The sequence below is a fragment of the Neopsephotus bourkii genome, unplaced genomic scaffold, assembly GCF_033783945.1.
Source record: "Neopsephotus bourkii isolate Nb327-2 ecotype Australia unplaced genomic scaffold, CSIRO-AGI_Nbou_v1 NB_1287, whole genome shotgun sequence".
NCBI classification, from domain to species: Eukaryota; Metazoa; Chordata; class Aves; order Psittaciformes; family Psittacidae; genus Neopsephotus; species Neopsephotus bourkii.
The window spans coordinates 2,305,454-2,329,529 of NW_026901771.1; the positions used below are offsets into that span (position 1 = coordinate 2,305,454).

At 45.9% G+C, this 24,076-nt stretch overlaps 2 protein-coding genes across 9 annotated transcripts in view; one reads left to right on the plus strand and one right to left on the minus strand.

The window, feature by feature from the left end:
- POLQ (DNA polymerase theta) overlaps positions 1 to 11,538 on the plus strand; it is a 55,927-nt gene extending 44,389 nt beyond the window's left edge. For all 3 annotated transcript variants that reach the window (XM_061365401.1, XM_061365402.1, XM_061365404.1), the window contains 6 exons: positions 48 to 232; positions 588 to 699; positions 2,041 to 2,165; positions 3,646 to 3,799; positions 6,266 to 6,381; positions 10,194 to 11,538. In XM_061365401.1, the coding sequence (XP_061221385.1) occupies positions 48 to 232; positions 588 to 699; positions 2,041 to 2,165; positions 3,646 to 3,799; positions 6,266 to 6,381; positions 10,194 to 10,307 (806 nt within the window). In that variant the 3' untranslated portion in view covers positions 10,308 to 11,538. The remainder of the gene's footprint in view (positions 1 to 47; positions 233 to 587; positions 700 to 2,040; positions 2,166 to 3,645; positions 3,800 to 6,265; positions 6,382 to 10,193) is intronic.
- Positions 11,539 to 18,170: 6,632 nt separating this feature from the next.
- STXBP5L (syntaxin binding protein 5L) overlaps positions 18,171 to 24,076 on the minus strand; it is a 189,253-nt gene continuing 183,347 nt past the window's right edge. For all 6 annotated transcript variants that reach the window (XM_061365408.1, XM_061365407.1, XM_061365409.1 and 3 more), the window contains 4 exons: positions 23,353 to 23,518; positions 20,994 to 21,105; positions 20,192 to 20,412; positions 18,171 to 18,862 (listed from right to left, as the gene is read on the minus strand). In XM_061365408.1, the coding sequence (XP_061221392.1) occupies positions 18,821 to 18,862; positions 20,192 to 20,412; positions 20,994 to 21,105; positions 23,353 to 23,518 (541 nt within the window). In that variant the 3' untranslated portion in view covers positions 18,171 to 18,820. The remainder of the gene's footprint in view (positions 18,863 to 20,191; positions 20,413 to 20,993; positions 21,106 to 23,352; positions 23,519 to 24,076) is intronic.

The window sequence follows — 24,076 nt, forward strand, 5'->3', positions numbered from 1 at the left end:
TGGAGTAATTGATGTAATAATGATTTCTGCTAACTTCTTGCCTTCAGGTGGCTTAATCTTGGCTGCTGATTACTCTCAGCTTGAACTGAGGATCCTTGCTCATTTGTCTTGCGACTGTCGACTCATTCAAGCCTTGAACAGTGGTACCGATGTCTTTAAGAGTATTGCAGCAGAATGGAAAATGATTGATCCTGAAGCTGTTGGAGACAGGACCAGGCAACAAGCAAAACAGGTACATTTTAGGAATAAAAATCAACAGGAGCTTTCTTACCAGGAAGGTTCAGTGTTCAAAACATCAGGAACTAACTATAGGATGGCTTTCATTTTGAGTTCAGCCCTGACTGGTCAGTAGTTGCTTTGTATGTCCCCCCACTCTCGGTATGTTTCAACTGAAACTGTCTGGGTTTTGGGGAATGAAGGTGGAAAAAAACAGTGTGAATGGCTTTTACTCAGAGGTAGTGTCTCTTCTTGAAGGCTTGCCCTTGTTCCCAATCGCTTGTCCTCCATTGAATCGCATTTTGATTTGGTTTTGCTTTCTCTGCATGACTCACCATATGGTTATGGTTCTTCACACCGTCCTCTGGCAGATTTGCTACGGAATCATCTATGGAATAGGAGCAAAATCTTTAGGCGAGCAGATGGGGATTGATGAAAATGAAGCTGCCAGTTACATTGAATCCTTCAAGTCGAGATACACAGGTTTGGATATGGCTGGTTAGGCGCTGTGTGGTGATGGTGCTGGTTGTTTTTAATCCCTTCTTTCCATGTCTCTTCAAATCCTAAATTTGTCTCAGCCCTCTACTATTCCTGTCTCTTTTGACAAAGTCTAGTGCATGAACACAGAGTTTATTACTCTGTAGTGTTTTACTCTAAACTCTGGTTTTAATCGTCTTTAGGACCTTGTCCCTTTCTCCTTCCTTACATTCATTATTTTGTTGGGATTTTTTTAATTCATTAATAAGCTCTGGGGATTCCTTTTAAAGCTCTCAACTTTCTGAATAAGAAACCCTTTTCCTTACTAAAACACATAGCTTCAAAAGAAATGCACTACAGCTTTAGACCACACTTCTTTCTAAAGATGACCATTTCTCTCTACTCCTCTTGTCTTTTGCTTTATTTCTTTAGGAGGTGGGTGCTGAGAAATGGTGTCCTATTAAGAATCTGCTTAGTCCCCAGTAATTTCTGGGTAGTCTGGCCTTCCTGACAATTAGAAATGACTTCCTGCTTCTTTCCTCTCTGTACATGTACACACACACAAACTGCAACCTATCTTGTATTTTAACTTCACTTCTTACCAATTTTCACTTCTGTGTATTGCTAGGCTGACACACTGAATTTTATACCTAATGAACTGACTAATGCTCATGCTGACCATGACATAGTCTTGGCCTTGAATAGCTCCTGTTACATTTTATGTTCTGTAAACCTTGGAAAGAAATTGCCTAAAGTTAACTTTTTGCACTTCAGCGCAGTTGTTACCTGAACTTGCAGTGAAAAGGACTCTTCCTATCTCGTCTTTCTTTCACATAAGTTTCTTTTTAATGCTCTTGGTGGATTCACTCCTTCCCTTGCAAAGTGCAGGTGGATGAGTTTCTTTCATCCTAGAATCTGAAGTGACACAGCCTGAAGTCAGGCAGCCTGAGGCATCAAGGACTTTCACTTCTGCTTTCAGCTTACCCCCTTCCTACTACTTGTCTTTCTAGTGCTGGTCCAGGTCCTGACCTCTCAATTATCAGTAAGGCACGTATTACTCTGCGCCTGGGCACTGTGCAGCATGGACTTCCTGTGTCCTTGTGCACAGCCAGATATCCTGACACTACACACTCTCTTCTACCTCAAAAGTCTTACTTAGCTTTCCCAGCAGAGCTGCGGATAGGCTGAATGAGTGATTGTGGGCCCTTGTCCATTGACATGGTCTAGGAAATGCAAAGAATTACCTTGGTGCTGTTTGAGTGTCCCAGACTGCTTTCAGTGACCCCAGTGAGATGTCCACAAGGAACATCAGCTGTGTTAGGGAAAACTTTCTCTTTCCTTTCACAGGGATTCAGAAGTTCTTGAGAGAGACAGTGAGGAACTGCAGAAGAGATGGATTTGTGCAGACCATCCTGGGAAGACGGAGATACCTGCCAGCTATCAAAGATCCGAATCCCTACAGTAAAGCTCATGTATGTTGAGTGCAGTAGAGGTTCTAGTTATTTATTACCTTTTTAAAGTTTTGGATCTCTTTGCACTTCTAACTGTGGTTTTACAGGCTCTGTGAGCCATCTGGGTCATGACCTTCCACTTTCCACTTAGTTCATTGTTTCCTTGGTTGTACTTTGAATAACAGAGCTTTTGTCATGGTCTGCTTGACGCAAGTCTGCTATGACTGGGTGTACAGCTGTCATCGTGTGCTAACCTCACTTCAAAACTCCCACGTTAGAACTGGAGTGAGTAATTTAGTGGAATAAGTGGACATGATTTTAAGAAGCCTCCACGCAGTGATGTGCTTTAACTCTTCAGGTAGTGCTCTTCAGTGGGAGCACTGAGCTGCTCCCACTCATCAGGCTTTGAATATTATGTGCTGTCAGCACCTGAACAAGAAAGGGCATTTAAGTTCTATTTTTTTTGGTATTTGTTCCTTATTTCCCCTCAAAGAAAACTCAAGCTTGTTAGAGAAATAATTACTTAATATACACCTTTGCATTGGCATTAGTTTTTTCCAGGTCATTTTGGACACACTTGTCTAACTCTACTTCAGTAAGTGTGAATTGACACACTGGGGTAATGATGGCACATTTCTGTGGGGAGGAAGCATTATACTTCTCAGTAGGAAGCTGGATTAGGTTGTGTGGAATTGAAGACTTGAGTGGAAGGGGGAGTTTGTTGTACTCCAAGTGGTTGAAAGGGAAGCAAGGAGACTTTCAGAAGACCTTTGAGATAATGTGACTGTTTAATCTGAAGGATACTTTAGCATGAAGCTTTGTAGATGCCCCTTCTGTTCAACTTTGATTTATTCTTTAAAATCCTATTGAAGACCAGTTAATGAATTATCTTCACTTTCATTTCAGCTTCCTTGTAACTTTTCGCATGCATTTGGGCTCTAATCAAAGAGAGAGGAACCTCTGAATATAGTTTTCTTATCTGACAGTTTACTTGTGTAGGAGGAAATGCCACTGTGTCACAGTGTGGTCTGGTGTGGTTTTGCACAGCTGTAATGTGCTGGCAGTCAGGATTCAGTGCATCAGGCCAAGTTACTATAATGTTCATGAAGTCCAGCTTCTTACCTTTGGTTTCTGATGGTTTTGAAGATAGGCAGAATGGTACTTGGATGAACTGTGAGGTTTTTCTGCTCCTGATGAAACTATTGCCATGGGTATATACTTCTCCAACTTGTAGCTTGTGACTCTTGCAGGTTATTACCCTTGCTATTAATTCATTTTAAATTAGTGGGAATCCTACTTCTCTCAGTCACCTGGAGAAATCTTCTGTCTGAAGCTAGTCTGTAACATCTCTTTCTATTAGGCAAATGAAACAAACTTTGTCTGGAGGGTTTCCTGTGCCTGTATTTGGCCATGTGTTCATTAGTTTTAATGATGTCCAAGTGGCATGTGGGATTTGATTTCTTTTTGAGGGTGACTTTTGAGAACAACTCTCTCTGTTTAGGCAGAGCGACAGGCTGTGAACACAACTGTTCAGGGATCTGCTGCTGACATTGTCAAAACAGCCACTGTGAACATTCAGAGGCGCCTGGAAGCTTTCTCCTCTGTGATCAAGTCCCATGGACATCTGGAGAGCTTCCTCCAGAGGGATCAGACTGGTAAGCTTGCCTCTTTCTTGCACACTAGGGCAAAACCTTCAGCAAATTGCCTGCAAAACCAAAAAAGCTAGGGCTTTTGGGCTAGGGGTGGACGACACAGAATCACAGAATGATTTGGGTTGGAAAGGACCTCAAGATCATCCAGTTCCAACCCCCTGCCATGGCAGGGATACCTCACACTAGACCAGGTTTCTCAAAGCCCTGTCCAACCTGGCCTTGAACACCGCCAGGGATGGGGCAGACACAGATTCCTTGGACAGCCTGTTTCAGTGCCTCACCAACCTTACAGTGAAGAATTATCTTCCCCATATCTACCCTGAATTTCCCCTGTTTAAGTTTTAACCCATTACCCCTTGTCCTATCACTACAGTCCCTGATGAAGAGTCCGTCCCCAGCATCCCTATAGGCCCCCTTCAGATACTGGAAGGCTGCTATGAGGTCTCCACGCAGCCTTCTCTTCTCCAGGCTGAACAGCCCCAACTTTCTCAGCCTGTCTTCATACGAGAGGTGCTCCAGTCCCCTGATCATTCTCGTGGCCTTCCTTTGGACTTGTTCCAACAGTTCCATGTCCTTTTTATGCTGAGGACACCAGAACTGTACACAATACTCCAGGTGGGGTCTCAGGAGAATCAGACCTCATTGCTAACATTGTTGTGCTTTTAGAAAACCAAGGATGGCTCATTTCATTTTGTGTAAAGTGGTGGCTTTTAGCTTGAAAAGACTATTAACATAGTGCCATTAGAAATTAGTGTACGAATCAGAGGAAAAGTATATTTGCTGCAATATTAACCATGCATTTCTGTGTACATGGAACAGAAGCCTATCCAGTTTATCAAAGCAAAAGGAAATTTTCTTGTTACATGAAAATATCTTCCATGTAAATGAAAAGGCCTGATCTAAATGAAGCCAACAAACAAACTGCAAACTATGACACTTGAGGGAAACATGTAGGGAGAATGTCTGCTCAACACGCAAACTAAAGCCAATGCTGTGATCAGATCAGAACCCCCAGCTGCCTCAAAGCAGATCTTCAAAAGGCTGGCAGTGAGTTCATGTGGGATAGACCATGATGCCACCCCAGAATTGTTCAAAAGCAGGAAGGTGAAACTGAGCACGTATTCTGCCTTCAGAGGCGGTGTAAAGATAGAATGGAACAATTTCGAGTTCCAAAAATAGAGTTTTTTGTTAAAATCAAGTCTGGAATTTGATGTCTGGAGGCTCCAGAGGAGTATTCTGTAACTACTTAGCAGCATAAATGTCTCCTGGCTGCAGACAGCAAAGCTGTACTGGGGTACTTATTCCCAGAGGAGTGCTACAAAGGTTTTCTTTTGAGCATAAAAGTGTTTTGTTCATCAGTCTTGTGCTTTTAGAAAGAGAGCTGAAGGGGTGCAGTGCTGTATTTCAGAGCTGAAACATGAAACTGTCTTAACAGGAGTATTCACCCCTAAAGAATTAATCAGGGAGTTTTTATTTTAGAGAGACATGATTCAGAGGTCTGCTATGGGGTAGAAGGCATGTGCTTAGCAGAACTTCCCATCCCTTTCAGGAGCAGCAGCTCCTGGCCTTTGGTCGGGTAGTTGTAGGAAGGGAAGGAGATGCATTTGTGACAGTTCTTGCTCCTTTGAGAATAGCTGGTTTCAAGAACTGGAAGAAATTCCCTAAATTCTCTTTCAGCACGTTCTAAACGCCTGTGCCATCAGAAAAGGACCCTGCATCATGCGGCTTCCTCAACATTGATGCTCCAGTGTGAGGCTTGCGCGAGGAGCTGATAACGCTGTGAAACCCTCCCTGTAGTTGTGAACTGGAGTCCTCCTGGTAGCTAACCTGAGCAATAAATAACTTGAGGCTCCGTGTGTGAGGTTGTGTTTGTTTATTCCTTTCGGAAGGCTTTCAGCAGGGAACAGTTTGTTCTGCTTTATTTTCGTCAGGCAAACAACAAAACGGGTTATTCAGCTGCTTGTTTATTCAAAAACTGCTCTTTTTGCTTCCCTTGTTTTCATCAGGAGCAGTAGCTGCAGTTCCAGATAACTGCGTCTGGGAGGAGGCTTGCTGCCTTTTTAGGCTAGCCAGTAAAATGGATCTGGAGGAAAAGCAGAAGTGTCATTCATTGCCAGAGAGGATGTTGGGCACTAACTCCTGATTAAACTTGACAGGATTTTGTTTAAACTTTGCTTTTTCAACAGATGGTTTCAGGAGACGCAACTGTCTCCTGTTTCTGTTCTGATTCATAGCTTTATAATGGAAGGCTGAAATGTTTGTATCTAAAATGCTTCTCATTAACATTTTTCCCTCAGTAGCTGTACAAATATTGATAGAACAGTAGTGCTTTGTGGCTTTATCTGTAGGCATGGGCTTTTGCATTTAAAGTTCTTTTTCTCCTCATTAGGAATGTGGAAGGTTTCTTTGGTACAAGAAACATGCCTTTTCATAATGGTATCTAATGCACTGTGCTCTTCACCTTTGTAGGAAGGCTAGTGAGGAAGAGAAGCAGAGGGATGTTACATCCCATCAGCGGAGCTTTCTTTATCCTCCAACTCCATGATGAGCTCCTCTATGAAGTTGCAGAGGACAATGTCATCCAGGTAGGGCCATGCTTTTCCAGCTATCTAATGCGTTGCGATGTTTGAAACCAGCCTCATCGCTGCATCTCCTCTCGCTGTGCGCTAAAAGGTCTGTGAAAACAAAGCTGAACTGGATGAAAAATGACGTTTGTATTCTTGACCCTTTTATTTTCAGGCTCAAGCCTTCCCATTAGCTGAAGTTCTTCACTGCTTCTAACAGCAGCTTGTACAACTTCTCTGCAAGACTCGATGAGTCAAGTAGCCTAATATCGGTGATAGGAGTAGGGCGAAGTACTGTCTTTGTTTGGACGTATTTTTGCCTCCCTGTTCACACATGGATTTTCTGGTGCCCAACTCAGAACATGTGTTGTTACAGCTCTGGTTTGTACTCTGTGTAGGGAAAAGAGAATGCTGTACGTCAGGTACTTGTTTCCTTATTCCCACCCTGCCTGTCTTTCTGGTAGGAGAGTTTCAGTGCTGAGGAGCAGCATGGTAGATGTAAGAAATGTGCTATGTGGACTTAAAGGTACTTTTACTGTGCGTATGTGTTGTTGTATGTGCTCTTCCACCATGCAGGTGCTCCTGGGGCTGGGCATGGTGGTTGGTATGTGTATGGCAGCGTTCAGTAGCAAGTGTTTTAGCTGCATTTTGGCAGCTCAGTGGTTTTCCAAGCCCTGAGCACAAAAGCAAGAAGGCTCCCAGGGTGTGCTTCCATAGCTTGGGGATGTCTTTGCCCGCTTCTGTTCACTGCATGCACATCTTTAATGACAAAAGGCCGTTTCCTCATGGCAAGCAGTGAGTCCTGATCTGAGGGACCCTGCAGCAGCCCTGACTGTTTTGAGCACGTTTTTAGAACACATTTTATTAAGAACAAAAGGTTTAATATTTTTCTGTTGCATCTCAGCTCTGGCTTCTGTTCGTTTGGCCAGCTCCATTCACACGTCTGCTGCTTCAATCTGGGCAGGCTGCTTTAGAGATGAGAAAGCTCCTATATTTCCTTCAGTCGAAAACTGAAATCCCCTGAGTATAGGCTTTTATGTCTTTAGATCTGACATCAAGTCAGTGTCTCCAGAAGAAGTGGGGCCAAGTGAATGGATTTCCTTATTATTCATGGTATTACATTTCTTCAGTAACAATTTCAACTATCACCAGCTTTTCTAACTTCCTTCAGCTCTGTTTCAGTCCATAGATTCTCTGGGCAGTCACTTAAACCAGCATACGTACACAGGGCATGTTTCCTAGACTCAGATTTCCCTTTGGTGTGCTGGATTTGCTTGGTTTTCAAGGATTTCTGTCTAGATAAGACAACGGGGTACTTCTTACCCCTTTGATTTAATGTTTTTAGGGTCAGAAAGGATCTTAAAGGTCTTTTCCAACCTAAGGGATTCTAGGATTCTGTGATATTTTGGTGGTAATATTGCTTGCTGTGCTTTCAGATGCGCCATTAGGATTATCCCGTAGTAGAAAGATCTAGGTTTGAAAGGATCTCTTGAAGTCTCTCCCTCTTAAGGCCCCTCAAAGTAGGGCCTGACTGAATTAGACCTTTTGAACTACAATATATGTTTTAGTGAGCAAGGAGTGAGCATTTCTTGGTTTCTGTATTGCTGAGGAGGGCTTTGTTCACATCTTGCTGGCACTAAAACTTCATTCTACAGTAAATCATGTATTTCTTGGCTGCAACAGCAATTTTTATGCAGACAAGTTAGGTGGGTCACAGGCTTGATGCTGGCTCAAGCTTATTGTCAGCTGCTGAAGCGCATAGAAGAAAATAAAGCGATCTTTCCATGTATATGTGAGTTTGTATTTTGGTCAGGGTGCCCTTACAGATGGTTTGTAAGAGAAACAATGCTAGTGAGCGTTCTTGTTTCATTCGCACTCTCTCAGTGAGCTAGCTTGCCTCTTTCAGAAAGGCCACACTGGGGTAATACCTGTTTGTTCTTGTGCTGAAGGTGTGAAATGCCTTGGGCACCAGACCTTTTCCAGGCTGTGCAGCATGTCAAAGTGAAGAGGATGAGCTTTCGGAGCCTATCACAAAACCAAGGTTGTGTTTGTTGTCACCCTGGCAATGAGGAACCAGGTAGGGACATAAAGGCAGGGACTAAATTAGGATTCAAAGGCTAGATGCTTTTTAAACTGCTTGCTTATTCCCAGTGGCATTGCAGGGATGTTTTTAAGATGCCTGGTATTCCTCCAAGCCCATTTTAGCTGAGTGCTGAGAGCCCTGAAGTGGTGCTGTTTGCTTCACATACAGGGAATTCAGAGTCCCAAGCACCCCCCAGCTCAGGTTGTTGGTGCATGTCCTGTCTCATCCCATTGGCTTCCCCAGGAGCTTCCTGCAGGTTCTCGTGGCTCCCTTGTTCCAGGTGCAGCAGCCCTTACACAACGCTCCTGCTGGTGGTAGCGCAGGAGCTGCGACTGATCTCAAGCAATCTCCCTGTATATGGTTCATGTTTCCTTTGTAATACTGATGCGTGGGTAGACTCCACAACTTGTTGAAGTTGTAAAGTAGGTATGCTTTTATTCAGCGCTGAGCCGCATGGGGGATTGCTCCCTCCAAAGGCATGCACACCCCAGAGTTGTTCTCCTCTACACTGGGCCCCAAACTTGAGCATGGCTGGAGTGGATTGAACAGAGTGGGGAACGGATCTGTGTGTCACACAAGCAGCATTTTCTGTGTTGCAGAACTGCATTTTCTTTCTTTCTCACAGCAGTGCCTTGCTTAAGCCCTATCCAGTTTTTAATCTCTGATAACCCTGTTTTTTTTCCTGCCCAGGCAGTTATTTTTCATCCTACTTTTGAGCAGTAGATTATTTCTATCCCAATTTTCTACCCTGCTTCTTTCTGCTCCGCACTTCTCTGTGCTGAATTACATCCTATTTATTTCAGAGCATTTTGCTAGGTCATCAAGATCAGTTTGAAATGTGGTACGTAAGGGCGTTGGGTTTGGGAAGACAAATCTCCCCCTAGTTCTTAATGCTGTTGTAAACACTTGTGCTCTGATCTCTGCAAATCCCCTCCTCCATTCCCCAGTAAGAGCTGTGGAGGAATTTGACCGTGAGTACCTATGAGGGGATTATGAAGCTGTGTGGAAGGGTCAGAAAGGTGGAGCAGCTCCTGTGCTGACACAGTGGCTGAGCTGAGGAATTGCAGTAGTTTCAAAGCCTTTTTCAGTCTGCTGTGGAAAGGGTCCATGGGATGGATGGGTGTGGATTGAAAGATGCATTCCAATAAGCAATCCAGGTCAGGCTGAATTCCACGTGGGCCTGGGGGGGGGCATGGATTTACAGCCAGGGAAAAAAAGAGGTCAGGTCTCTTACAATCCAAAAAGTCGCAGGCAAGAATACCTTCTGGTCCTGGGTGTACTGGGATGAGGGTTTTCTTAGGAATACTCTTGGAGGGCAGCAAGCAAATCTTGGAGTTGCCTCAACAAATAAGTGAGGGGGAAGCTGGGTGGTATTTTAGCACCTGCACTGAATGCGATCTGCTTTCCCTGAGGTCTGTAGTCTGTGTTTCAGAGTGCCTTTTGTGCCGACACCTTGAGAAGGAACACCGTTCCCTGCCTCTGGTGTATTTGCTTTGTGCCTTGCTTTCAGTACATTTATGAGTAGTCTTAGTGCAGAATTAGTCACAACTCTGTGCTGCATTAAATATCACTGGTTTCATACAGTTTCTCCATTCATAAACCCTCGTCAGGATCAAAATGCTTGGTTGCATTCCCAGTGGTGGCAAGTGAGTGTGCGTAAATGCATGAGGCGATTCCAGGGGTCCAGCTATTGCGAGGCAAACAGAGCACTGTATGATGTGTGCATCTGACATTCCATGTTTCCTCGTAGGTCGCGCAGATTGTCAAGCACGAGATGGAAAATGCCACCAAGCTCTCAGTAAAGCTGAGTGTTAAAGTGAAAATTGGACCTAGCTGGGGAGACCTCCAGGACCTGGAGCTCTGAAGGTGGAACTGGGTAGGTCTGTGTGCCATGGACTGGGCAGGACCAGTGGCTGGGACGGACCTGTGTGCAGTGGCATCCTCCTGTACCGAGTTTGTGCGTGTCGTCGCAAGCTGCCTCCTGAGACATGGGCTTGAAGCTGGTATGAATTCACCAAGGCAAACTCTTCAAAGGTCAGGCAGCACCATGGAGCATGGACAGAACTGTGAAATGATTATAATTGCTAAAAGCACGGGATTTCAATGAATTCTGTTAAAATGTGCTTGATCCTGTCTTTTAAAACAGAACCCCAATGCCTAATGAATTTATTACACATGAAATGAGCTGGATTATTCTATTAAAAGATGATTTGTCAGTTCTTGTGTTGTAACTGTGTCTAGGGTAAAAAGAATGCAAAGTATGTTTGCACTGAATGTTGGATTCTCCAGGCCTCTGCTGGGGTTGTTTTGTACTGGATTCACTGATGACATTCAGGTGCCAGCATGGCCTTCCAGCTGGCTGGGTTTCTCACCGAGCAGCTGTGCAGCAGTCACAGTACATGGAACCAGTGCTTGGTTGGACTCGGACTTTGAGGAAAGCATTTTGGTGACTGATTGCCGTCATTCATCCTACTGCTACCTTGCAAACTGGCCTTGGCAGGGATACTCTGCACACCCTCATAGTGAACACAAAATCACCAGCAAAACCGTTCCTTTTTAAAGAATGAAACACAATTTAGTGGCTAAAAACTTAACTTTTGTGAGGACAAATCCTATCTCAGTGTGGGCAGGTAAGGTGACAGCCCTGCTGGGGTTTGAGGTCTGGTGCCTTAGAGCGCCGTGGTGGGTGACCTGTGGCTCTTTATGCAGAGAGCTCCCTGGGGAAGCCTCCTTCCCTGTCTGCTGGCAGCCTTGCTAACAAGTGCTCAGGTTTCCCCTGTGCTTTGCTTCAGCACCTTTGACTCCATCCCTGTGACCAGGCAGGAAGTTTTCCTGGGAGATAGGGCTGGTCAAGCTGAGCTTGGTGCTGAGTCTGACTGCTGGGGTCAAGTGCTTCAGAAGAGGGGGCAAGGAGGGAGCTTGCAGGGAATTCACCTGCTGCTATTCAGTGTTACTCTCCTCACTAACACCTTCTGGTCTGTCTGAACCTCACATCACATGGCTTTGTTTCCCTTCCACATGGTGGCAATGGTTATACAAGTCCAGCTGCTTTTGTTCATTTCGTACAATGCCTGACCTTGAATCTTGTTATTCTCATCTTGTATGTTCCAAGAAAAGGAGGACAGCTTCTTGATACCTCTAACGATATTATCCCATCTTTCTTCTGTGGTTCCTCCCTAACAGAAGCAATCTCCATCTTCCCTTTCTTGTCTCCTGTGAGAAATTGCCAAGCCCCGTGTTACTCTTTCCTTTCTGAACCTCTGCTGGCTCCTTTTTCAGAAGTGTGCTTTTGAAGTTGCCTTTTCCAGCCTGATCTGAAGGGATGCAGGCTTGGCTTTCCACAGCCTGAGAGCATGCTTGAGCTCGTTCGCTTCAAAGGCGGCGCTGCTGGTGCGGCCGTTGTCCCGACATCAGAAGTACCTGGCACTGAGGCTTCAAGAACATGGTGAGTTTAAAGGATCTTAATGGGGTCTGTGTACAAAAGGCCACATCCTGGACTCTGATTCACCACCTGCCCGTTGTGCAGCAAAACAGACATGTGGTATCGAGCCAAAGCCCCAGGCGAGGATGCTTTGACTCTCCTCAGCCTTGAGAGACCTGGCCTGCTTTCCCATTTGTTTCACTGCACATTGGGATGTTTTGTTTCCCTCCTGCCTCCTCTGTGCTGCGGTTTTCTACCACATCTGTCACCGGATGGATGAGCTCTTCATGCACAGCACTTGGTTGATGGACAATTGTTTCTTTGCTTAGCTTATTAAAGCTTTTGTTACTAACAGAGCTGAGCTCCGGCACCCTGGTGTCTGACCATTTGTGTGCTCTGCCTGTGATGCTGCTGGGTTGGACTCATTATCGGTTCACATGGCCCCATGATTTCCTGTCCCTGGGTGTCATGCAGTGACACACCTGTGCTGTATTTCAGGCCCCACTGGAGCTGCTGGAATGTACTTGTTCTCTGGCACATTACAGCATGTTCCTCCCGCCTCCCGCCTGTGGCATTTTAGAAGGATGTATTTCCCAACAAGCTCTCCAGACACGGTGATGCTCATCAATAAGGGACTGACACAGACCTGCAGTTATTTTGCTCACCAAACTCGATGAGTTCATTTTAATTAAGCACTAATTTGGCGCAAATGAGAAGATAAAAGGTAGCTACTGCTCTGTGAATGAGGCAGCAGTGGTGTTTGAGTCATGATATTAGAACTGGTTCTGAGCTGTTGCCTGACTGCTGCTATTTATGTACCTTAGTCCTGATTAGACTTTAACTATTAATGAGACTGATCAGGGCAAGCAGGGGAGGGCTTAGGTCAGGAGAGCAGAACTGTGTGCAAGACAATACCTGTTGTTTTCTGAAGGTGGTAGGAGACTGGCTGCTCACACTTACTTACCTTTGCCTGTGGCTCCTCTTCCCCAGCCCCGGGTGGGCTGGGGCGTGTGTTTAGTTGGAGACTGGGCTTTGTTCTAGTCCAGGACCTGATAACCTGAGTTCAGGTTACTCTCCGTGTTGCAGACAGGATGGGGTGCATCGGGTTGTGTCTGTTCTGTTCCTCACCTGATTCGTGTTTCTCTCTTTGCAGCCTGCTCCAGCCTCCTGCTGCTTGGTGCTGTGCAGCGCACCCAGTAACACGCGTGCTCCCGCAGCCCGAGAAGGCGACGGATGGATGCTGTGGAAGGGGCAGTTCTGTTTGTGATGGGAGCCTTGGTGTGCACAGAATGGCTGCTGCAGCCCAGTCCTGCCTTGTGCTGCCCTTGCCTGGCTCCTGCACCAGCAGGTGGGTCTCTGGATCACCCCCCCATTTCTTTTGGCAGACAAATGGCTGGGGTCACCAGGAACGCTTTGTCTTCACATCCCGTGAACCTGTGTGACTCAGCTCCTCGCAGGGAGAGCCCAGCCCCTGGGACTGCTGAGCAGCTTTGTGCTGCTCGGTTCCTATCCACTGTCTCATCAGATGGCTGAGGTTTCAGTTCAGCCTGCTGGTATGGGGCAGAGCTTCTCTATACTCAGTGGCAGCAACTCCTGCCATTGATGTCTGATACACTTTGTCCTTCCCCTCACATGTGGATCAGAAGCTTGTTTTGCCTTGGCCCTTCTGCTGCAGCCTTCCTTTTATCCCTGCCCACTGCAAGTGCTTTGTGCGCTGTCTTGTAGCTGGGCAGCGTTTGGAGAGGGGCTGGTGACAAACGGTGGCATTTGCAATCGGATGTGTTCTGGTCCTTTTGCTTTTTGCCCGTGTTGTTTGTGTTTCATCAGGATGAGAGCCATGGAGCTTCTTCTGCAGATCCATAGCTGAAAAGAGGGAGCTGGAAGCTTTGCCTGATGTTTTTGAACCTCTCCTGGCAGAGCAAAGCAAAGGTGTTGGTAAGCACCCTTCAGAGTGCTCACTCCTGCCCTTCTCAGAGTGCAGCTGGTAGGTGGTGGCTTTGAACCCCGAGTGGAAGTGGCAGGAAGGGTGCTGGCAGTCAGGAGGGAAGCCCAGGTTCAAGGCTGGTATTGCTGGGGCTGGTGCTGCGGTTATGAGCTCCCTGCAGTAAAGCACAGGAACATGAGCTGGGGTCCAGGTTTTGTCCCTGTGTGAGCTGGAGGGAGGGAGGTGGCCATCCCTGCCCCAGCAGCAACTGTGTCTGCATTTCCGTATGCCTGAGTGAGTAGTGTGAACTCCATCCAAAGGCTTTCCATAAACCACTCGCCTTTGAAGTACTATAAAGAATCCAGGAGTTGAAAGAAAAAAGGAGATCTACACCAGCCAATATCAATTCTTGCCTTTATTTTCCTTCCCTTTTTTTACTTTTTGGTCACTGGGGACTCAAAACAGCCTCAGTTAAAGATGCCTTGTTTTAACTTTTGTGATGCTGACTGCGGATACCTGTGCAAACAGGCCATGGTTAGTGCAGGAGTGTTCAGCCTTCAGTCCGAAATACAGGTAACGCCTCGGTAACAAACCCCGCACGTATCCTGTCTGCGTCTCCTTGTCACTGAATCTGAATATTGGTTGCTATTTAAAAAAGTACAATGTTTGATTTGTTGATTTAATCACAAAACAAAACACATGGATGGAAACACTCATTTACGTGACTATTGCTTATACACCTAAGATGAACAGTTGACTACAAATGGCCACACGTAGTTCCTTAATGAGAGAGAGTGTGCTCTTACTGAGACCATGCCAAGGCAGAACACTGTAGACTGAGACATGCTGTGCTTGAATTCACCTTTAGGCTATTGGAGCAGGACGTATGGGGAGCACAGGGGCACAGTATCTGAAATCTGGGGGGTTTGCCTGTGGTACAATACACACAGTTTATATATGGAGTCCTGAGGCTGACACGGCTGCTCGTCAAGCTGCAGTGCTTTCTCCTTAAACTGCATACTGATAAAACCATTTTTGTATGTATTTCTTCATTACAATGCACACACAGTGGTGCAAAAGGGCTTCTCCAGAGGAATATGTAAACTGTTTTAGAGTATTTCTGTATGTGCTAATTTGATGTGTTGTAAATAGAGTGATTCTGTTAAATATTTGTATAACAAGCTGTATTTTGCTAACAGAGGAAATGTCTAATTGATAGAAACAGTTGAAATGCACAACTGTAAAAAGAATTTAGGAAACAGTTAATGATACAAAGCAAAACCTGATTCTCAAATTTTCCTTAAGCATGGTTTTGAATTCAGGATTTGAAACGGAATTTAAGGCTCTAGGAAATGGATTTTATTCTTTTTTCACAAAATAGCTTGTAATTCATTGAAGACTTGTCAACTCTCAGACCTTATAAATAACCTCATGGATTTGCTCTGTGTCCTCTGTCTACCTGGAGCTCTAGGCCTAAGCTTAAAAACATCTGGTTGACCCCAGATGTGTGCATGTGTGTATGGGGGTGTGGGTGGGATAGGGAGCTGAGGGAACAGGGTATCCAAATGCATCTGCAATCCAGCTAATGTTCCCAGCCAATGTGGTCTATTGTAACAGGGGGTTGCGATGCTGAAGATAAGGCTATGGTTAGGATTTTGCCTGAGGTGGTGCTGTCTTAAGGGGGAAGGTGAAAGCACATGATTTTGACAGCCAGTGTCCTCAAGTTTTCTAATGGCAAGTCAGGTCAGATGCTGAGCTTGTTTCTTGGAATGCTGCATCTTTGTGCCTTTAGTAGTGGTCGGGTCAGGCCTCAACAATCCCACACTCCCCCTCATTTCACAATAAACCAACCAGGCCAGAGGATTTCCTCCTCTCTCCCTGACGTTTTTAAGTGAAGGCTGTTTGTTTTTTCCACGTACATGGTAAATCTGGATAGAAAGCATTTAACAGTGTGCACTAACAAACTTATACAACATATACATTACATATATATATTTATATATATAGAATGTTCTATATACAAACATATACAATGTTTTAGATCTCTACAGACTACAAGAAAATCGATAATTATAGTCACAAGTGGTGAACTTAACAGAAATAGCAATTTGTAACTGTTTGGAAAGATGTAAAGTATGGAAGAGTGGAAAGCAAGATGCAGCTGTGCCCTGCTGGGCAGTGCGAGGGGAAGGCTGCTTCCAGGTTTGCTGTTAAAAAGTGTCAGTTTGAGGGATGCTAAATTCTCACTTCTCTGTTGCATAAAAGGTGGAAATCTACTGGCAGGCTCCCCCCTTCCTCCCTGGTGTTAAACTTGAGCCTGCTGGCAGCCAGAGGCAGTCAGGCTTTGTGGGAAAGACTCGCTGAGGTCAATTGTGCTGCAGTGATCAGCGATTAGAAGTTGCTCTTACATTTTGAGTTGTGATGCTCAAAGCAGTGACCAGCTCAGGCTCCAAGCCTGGAGCCGTTCCCATTGAACTCGGTGTTAACCAAGGCTGAGAACTGACACAGGACCGGCAGCTTCCTTGTCACTGCAGTGAGCCACATGCCAGCACTCATGGGGCTGCCTCCTGAACACCAGCTCATGGTGGAAACCAGGGCCACGCTGGACTTGGTGATGGCCTTTCTGTGTGCACCAGCTCTGCAGCAGCAGACAGACCAAATGCTGGTGGGATGGCCTTGGTCTGGGGTCAGTGAACACTGCTTCACTTCTCTGTAAAAGCGGAGAAGGCAGGAAAAATAAGGGCTTGAAAGCTGGTTGGAGGGTTTGAATGCTGCCCCAAATGGGTTTTGTTGCCCAGGTTTGGAGTGCAGGCCAGAGTCCAGGAAGGGGAAATGTACATTTAAACAGAAGATAGAATTGCTATAATGTTGTTATTTATTTCTCATTCTAGAGAACGAGAAAGCAGTGAGGAATAAATGTGCTTCCTCACAGATGCAAGTGGCCAGTTCTGTGACCCAGTTGCTGCCAGCAGTCCCCCAGTTCCTGTTGCCATCAGGGGGGTGAGTTTGCTGTTTCCTCAAACACTCAGAGACATCCTCTCAGCTCACAGACAATTCCAATTCCTTTACCCTTGGCAGAAACCCAGGCTTTGACCTTTTTCCCTGTAAGTTTCAAAGGTTCTGACAATTGTAGAGCAGTTTTCTCCATGACAGAGAGGACCTTGTTGAGGCTCAGTCCCAGCTGAGCTAGACCCGGCAGGGCCATCATTTTGGTTCTGCCCACAGAGCAATGTGAAAGTCCTGCAAACCATGACATTGCTGTGGTGCTACAATGTGGGTTTAGAACTTAACACCTCTGATGTGCTCCAGCCCTTTAACGTGTGCAGCTGGGCTGATGGTGAAGCCAGGCTTCTGGACTGTACACCTTCCCAGGCTCCGTTTTATTGTAACAAAAGGAAGGATATGGGAAGGGCATCATCTGAACACTAGAGTGATAGAGACATGAGTGAAGTCAAGGTCTAGTTAGCAGGGGGATGCTGCCCCTCTGCACCAGTGTCTGTAAGGACTCTATGAAGGGACAGAGGTCCTCATTCTTCTCTTACAGAATTAATTTCAAGTGCTGCTTCTCCACCTTTTCCTCTCTTTCCTGATTTGAAGCTGTGTCCAGTCCAGGCACATGCAACCAAGCCTTCAGTGCCTTGTTTCCAAGCCAGTCTTGGAAAGACTTCTAACTTAACAATTGACCTGTGCGGCACTGAGGCTCTTGTAGCACGCTTATGGATTTGGGCTCTAGTGGTGTAGACAGGTAATGGGTTCTACAGACTGTTCTCTTCTCTAGCTGCAGGTTGGGGCCTTTTCTGCAGAGTTCACTGACAATCAAGCCACTTCGAAGCAGAAGCAAATGATGTTTAGCAGCGTGATTAGAATCTCAAGTGCTACTCACCCATGGTGTTGTATGTAGATGTTGCCAATTGTTTTGATGCTCTTTCCCTGGCCCATCATTTAGTCTTGGTGCTGTGATCTTTGCCCTGCTTTAGGGGGGTTACCATGCAGTTTCCTTAGCACAATTTCAACTGACCACTGGTGCACAAGCTGCTAAGCAGCTTCTGCCAGCAGAACTTGACAGGGCTGTGCCTCCCCATCTTGCTTTTCCTCACTTGGAAGATGCCATTTCCTAAGCTGGTTTGCTATTCCTGTGACTGGGAAATAAGGCAACCAAGTGACAGAGATGCCACGGGAATGACAACTGCCATAGCCCCCTTCAAGGACAACTGAGATGAATCTAGAGCACATGTTAGAAAGTAGAGCTAAGGATGACATTGTGCTCTGAAGTGGAAATAACCCTTCTATGCTCATGTTTTCATGGCATTTCAGATAGTGCCTGTCTCACTAGTTAAAAAAATCTGTAAATTTGGGGTATAGGATTTTGAATTTATTTACTCTTTTGGTAGGAGTTAGAGAGCACTGATTTCAAACAAGGGTTTTCAAGGGAAATAAATAGCAGATAGGTAAGAAAATGCAGCTCAACTCATTATGATGTTGAAAACAATAGCAAACATGCTTGAAATGTACTGGCTTTTTGTAATGTCACTTTTAAAAAATAAAGATTTTTGCCATTTAAGTGTTTGGTTTGGGGTTGTTTTTTTGTCTCGGAATAGAAATAAATCCCATTTGTCTTCAGTCACAACATGCTTTCTATTTCTCTTTTTTTGTTGTTTTTTTAAGATGTCACTCATGCAAAGGTTTATAACTAAGTGCATTAACATTGGAGTTTGTACAGAGTATTTTCAACCAGATGCACTCCCCACAGTTCATACCTCTGAGAAACTACATGCCACAGTGATGCTTTCGGGATAAAATTGTCTACCGCATGAGCCAGCTGCTGGAGTAAGAGCCACGTCATTTCAGCTTCCATCTCATGGTCTGTAACATTGCTCCTTGACTCCCACTGCGATGAATCCAATAATAGTAACAGGAAAACATCTTCTAGGAGAAAAAAAAACCTGTCTCTGGCCAGTGACTGGTAGATTTGGGAATGACTGCTGCTTCCCTGAACAGTGTTCTTAAAGCCACAAGTAGCTTCCGTGAAAGTCTAAAACTGGTACCACTTTTTGTCCTTGTATTTCAGCATCACCTGCAGAAACAGGAAACAGACAAAGGGATATAAACCACTGCTCTGCAACGATTCTGTGCTGTGAGGGTGCTGAGGCGCTGGCACAGGGTGCCCAGAGAAGCTGTGGCTGCCCCATCCCTGGCAGTGTTCAAGGCCAGGTTGGACACAGGGGCTTGGAGCAGCCTGCTCTAGTGGAAGGTGTCCCTGTCTGTGGCAGGGGTTGGAAGTGGATGAGATTTAAGGTCCTTTCCAACCCAAACCAGTCTGGGATTCTATGATATCTCACACATGACCTAGGCCCAGTAACTGTCACAGCCCTCTGTAAGTTAAAAAGGAAGAGCAATGTGGTACTTTACTAGCAGCATCATCAGGTCTCGAGTCCACTGAGGCCTCATCTTGAATTTCGTAATTAATTGTGACATTTAAAACCAATAACTTTAAGAAGTGCCCTGCTCTTGCTGGGCATTGGGAGAGTTTTTCTGAGGAGCTTTGATTCATTTTCTACTGCAAAAAGTACAGAGCTATGGGAATAACCAGGAACATTCTTTTTATTCCTCATAGAAAGAAGCTTGCTTATGGAACACACCAGATACACCCTGAATATAGAAACTTCCTGCATTCTAGGGCAGATTCTTTCTGTTAGTTTGGGGGAGTTTGGGTTTTTTTATTGGTTGGTTTGTTTTGGGTTTGTTTTTTTTTGTCATCAGACCTAAAACAATGAAAATGTAAAGGTCTTGTCCAGAGATATGATGGATGTTAAGTAAAACCCATGCATTTGGAGAAGTATCCTTTAATGATTTATCTCCAAGGAAAATCACTGTGGTTGATTCCCAGCCTTAACAGCGTGGGATGGAAGAACTTTCCATTTCCAGCTCTAAGCACAGAAGTGTCTGTTCCAGGCAAGCCCTATTCTATAGAACTGTACCACAGGGTTGTACAAGAAATGTTCTCCTCCTCTTCCCAGTTGGATCTGTAAAGGTTCCTGTATACACATCCACCTACCTCTTTTCTGCCCTACTGCATAGATGTGCTGCACTGAGAGGCTTAAAAAAACACCCCAACAGAGTAAGAAAGGCGAGAGATGAGAAGTGCCATGTTCTAAATTCAGAGGCTAGCAATGGATGCTCATTTAAGAAAACATGAAAGGAAGAGCTGTGCAATGGAAGCTTATTTTGGGTGTTCTCATTGTTTGGGAGCAGGAAAGATGGTGTGCCAGTTAACGTGAGTACACCTAAACCAACTCGACTGGGTGAACTGGGAGAACCATACCTGACTTTCCCAAAGGGAAGCAAAAGCTTGGTTGCAGGGTGGCAGTTCCTAGCTCTGGGTGTGTGGTGCCAGGGCCCCTACCTCATGTGCATGCTTGGAAAACGCCTCGGCGCTGGCCATCATGCTCGCAGTCCTTTCGTCCAGCTCTCCCAGCTTCTGTCCTCTCTCATCAAGGGCAATGCGTGCACGAGTCAAGTCCCCAATGACGCCTCCTGCAGCACCTCTCACACCTTCAATCCCACCCGATCCAGGGATGTGCTGGGCAAGACTGCGAGAGGCTTTTCCTGCTGTGGCCTCGCCAACTGCAAAAGAGAAATGGACAGAGAGACAGGAATGAGTCCCTGGCCGTGGCCCTATCAGTGCTTCTCATCCCTGAGCTGCAGCCCCACAGCGGTGATGCCATTTGATGCACGGATGGCACATGTGGAAGATGTTGCTCTGTGCACAGCTACACCACAGTTGTGCCGCACCCCATCCTCAACTGCTTGAAAGAAGCTGCCAAAGTGAAGGAATGGTGAGAGGCAGCTGAGGACCCTCCCCCTTTTTCATCCATGATCTGAACCTTGTGTACCACTCCATTCAGAGGTTAACAATGGATGGATGCTGAGACATTGAAACAATGGAAGGGTGGTGAGGCTGGGGCACAGGGTTCTCACCATGTGAGATGCCCCATCCCTGGCAGTGTTCAAGGCCAGGCTGGATGGGGCTTGGAGCAACCTGCTCTAGTGGAAGGTGTCCCTGCCCACGGCAGGGGGTTGGAACTGAATGAGTTTTAAGGTCCCTTCCAACCCACATCAGTCTCCGATTCCTCTATGACAAGGGCAGGGGATCCCATGAGTTAATTTCTGAAAAGAAACCAACCCAACCCCAATAAATGACTTACAAAGCTCCTCTCTGTCAAAAGCTTGTCCACTTCCTCCAAAAAGTCCTTTGAGAAAGCCTCTGTTTTGGGCTTCTGGGGTTTCCACAGGAGTAAACAAATCCCCCAGCATGTCCTAGCAAAGTTAGACAAAAGTCCATGTGAAAAATTAGTGAGATGGAAGCAGTTCTGGGTGTTTTCTTTATTTGCATTAATGAGTCCACGTGCATTGCATCTAATCAGCTCATTTTAAAAGGTTCTGTTGTGCAAACACTACTGAGTACTTAGCATTTGTGCTTCGTGACAGGCAGACTAACCAGACTAATGGACTAACCAGATTCACTCATGCTTTCAGAGGGACTTGGTTTGTCACTGCCCAGCTTTATGTTCATTACCACAGAGAAAAAAAATCCATACTCACTACAGAGTGTAAATACCAGTGATAAGATCACATTTTGCTTAGAAACAGCAGAGGCAACACTGTAATTGAATACAGAAGCAGGGCAGTCACTCCCTGTTTTCCTCTTACAGCTTACCTGAGGTCAGCGCTTCCGAGCAGCTCCCAGTTTGCTGGTTTCTTGTTTGGTTGGTTTCTGTGGGCTTTTTTAAGCAAAATCCCACCACCTTCCATACAACCTCCCCAGGTACTCCTCTGGTGGTGTGCATGGTGGCAGTGCCATCAGTAATGCTAAATAAGCTGAAGGCACTGTCATGGTGGTAGACCTTGGAGCTGTCGGCCCAACCAACTCTGATGCTCAGAGTGATTTGCAGCAGTACTGGGAAAAGGGAGCTCTATGGAATTAACCTGGGTTAGAAAGCATGCAGTCCCACCCATGTTTGGAACCGGAACACTCGCTGCCCTGTCGCTCAGCTCTGTTTGCTCACCCAAGCCCCAACACACTGTGGTGCGGCACAGAGCGCTCTGCTCCCAGGAGGGTGAGTGCTAAGGGCAGCAGTGATTCCGTTCCTCTGCACAGACACCTGCTCTGGGAGAAAAACCACTGCAGCCCTTAGAGCCCAAGCGGAGGCACTCGTGAGCCTGGCTCTGTTTTCCCAGGCTGGAGGTGACACCGGGTCCTCTGCTCTGGGTACAGGCATGATGACTGGGCAAGCCTCCTACTGTCCTCTTCACGTAAAGCCAAGGTATCAGCAGCACAGAGAAGCAAGGGCTGAGCTTCCCTTTGGTTGTTCGCCTTATGATGCAATTAAGGTTAATAAACAAAATGATGTAGCTTGTAAGAGCCTCTCAATGTAGGTCCGTATTCTAAGGTACCTGGATCAAACCTTGTGGTCATTTTATGGTTGGTTCCATGCAAAACAGCCTCTTCTCCAATGCACAAAAGCTTGTGTGCGATGCTCGCTATTCACAGGGCTTTTTGAGACTTGAGACAGGCAGTGCTGTGATGGGAGCTGAGCAGCTCAGCACACGTTATTCCATGGAGCATAATGAGTGCTGGCAGGACCATTTCTTTTATATTTCTATCCTAGTTCATTGCTAATTATATAACCTAGAGCTTATTCCCCCCTCCTTTTTTTCCCCTTTTATTACTGCTTTTCTCCCTGTAACCTCTCACAATTCCTCCTCTTCAGTAAATGAAAGTTTAATTTGCATTTTTATTGTAAAAAAAACCCCCAAATCCAACATTCTCACATTGTAAAGACCTTTTGCTCAAATTAATTCTTTTAATTAGATCTTTTCTATAGCTTCTGTATTTTAATGTACAATAGGAGATGCCTTCCTCGTGTGGAAGAAGGGGAGTACCAATTATTGGAGTAAAAACAATGGTAAATAATTAAAAGTGAGATTAAAACAGAGCATAGGTTTTGCTGCTAACCACACTGGTTTGTCTCCTGCTCGCTCTGATCTCCTGCAAGCTGCAGGTATGCAGGTACTTTTTAACAGTTAAAATCAAAAATGATTAAAAGTACAGGAAGGTATTCATATTGTTGCTGAGGCAGTTTCTGTGGCTGGACATGTGCTGGTACCAACTGCTGTAGCTGCTATCCATGTGTAGCTTCCCCTTCTTTCCCTTCAGTCATTTCGAACAGTTGGTCTTTCATAGGGTAGGGCTTGGAGAACTGGGCTGTGAAGAGTCCCACATGGGCACAAATCTGCCTCTGTATGGAGCCAGCAGAGACTGCAGCTAACTGTGGGCAAGATGTAGGCTCGGGCACAGGAGCAAAGCGACAGTGCCATGAAAAGGTCCAAACAGCAACAGAGCTGCTTTGGCGTCATTCAGCCACGTATGTCCTGCTCCTGCAGCACAGCCTGCACTTCAGATACTGAAATCCAACAGGGAATATGTGGCAATTTACACCTGACGCATCAGGCCCCCAGCCCTTCCACACGAGCACCAAGGGACCACAAGAGTTTGAGCCTTACCTGCAGATTGTCACACATCTCCTGGCTGTAAGTCAGGCGCTGGATCTCTGTGGGAGAGCTGAGATACAAAGCCTGCCCTTCGTTAGTGAAACAAAAGGTCCGTGCTATCCTCATGTCTGTTACTGGCAAGTAGTTGACATCCAGCAGTGGGCGAAGGCTGGGCAAGCTGCAGGGAAGCAGATACCCACATTAGTTCACCGGTTGCCACTCCTGGTACACCTGCTTTGGGGCTGCATTTTAAACCAACATTCAAGTTCATACTTCCCATAACTGGAATAGTTAAAACGCAGCTCTAAGCTGAAAGCTCTGCCATCAGCATGCTGCCTTCCCACCATACTTTGCTTCCTTGGCTGAAGAAGTTTCAGCTGCCTCAATAACCCTTAATCTGCTGCTGCTGTCCAGGTCTGGGATGTATATGACTTGTGCCATGGGGCTGGGCAGTTTGCAGGGTAAGGTCTGCCCCCAGTTATCACATGTTCATGGGCCCTGCTCCCCAGTAGCCTTCACTGTCCCCTGGCTTGCCGTTTTGGCAAACTGCTTCCAAAATGTACATGGCCTGGCTGGGAAAATGGAGTGCGGAAGACAAGGGCACAGCTAGAGGGGTACTGTGCAGCCAGCTCACTGGTGGAGGTGACAGTGAAGGGAAACCAGGTGCTCCAAGCAGAAAATCTTCTTAATGGCAAGAGTGGGACTTGCTGCTTCACACTGGACGGACAGGACCCTT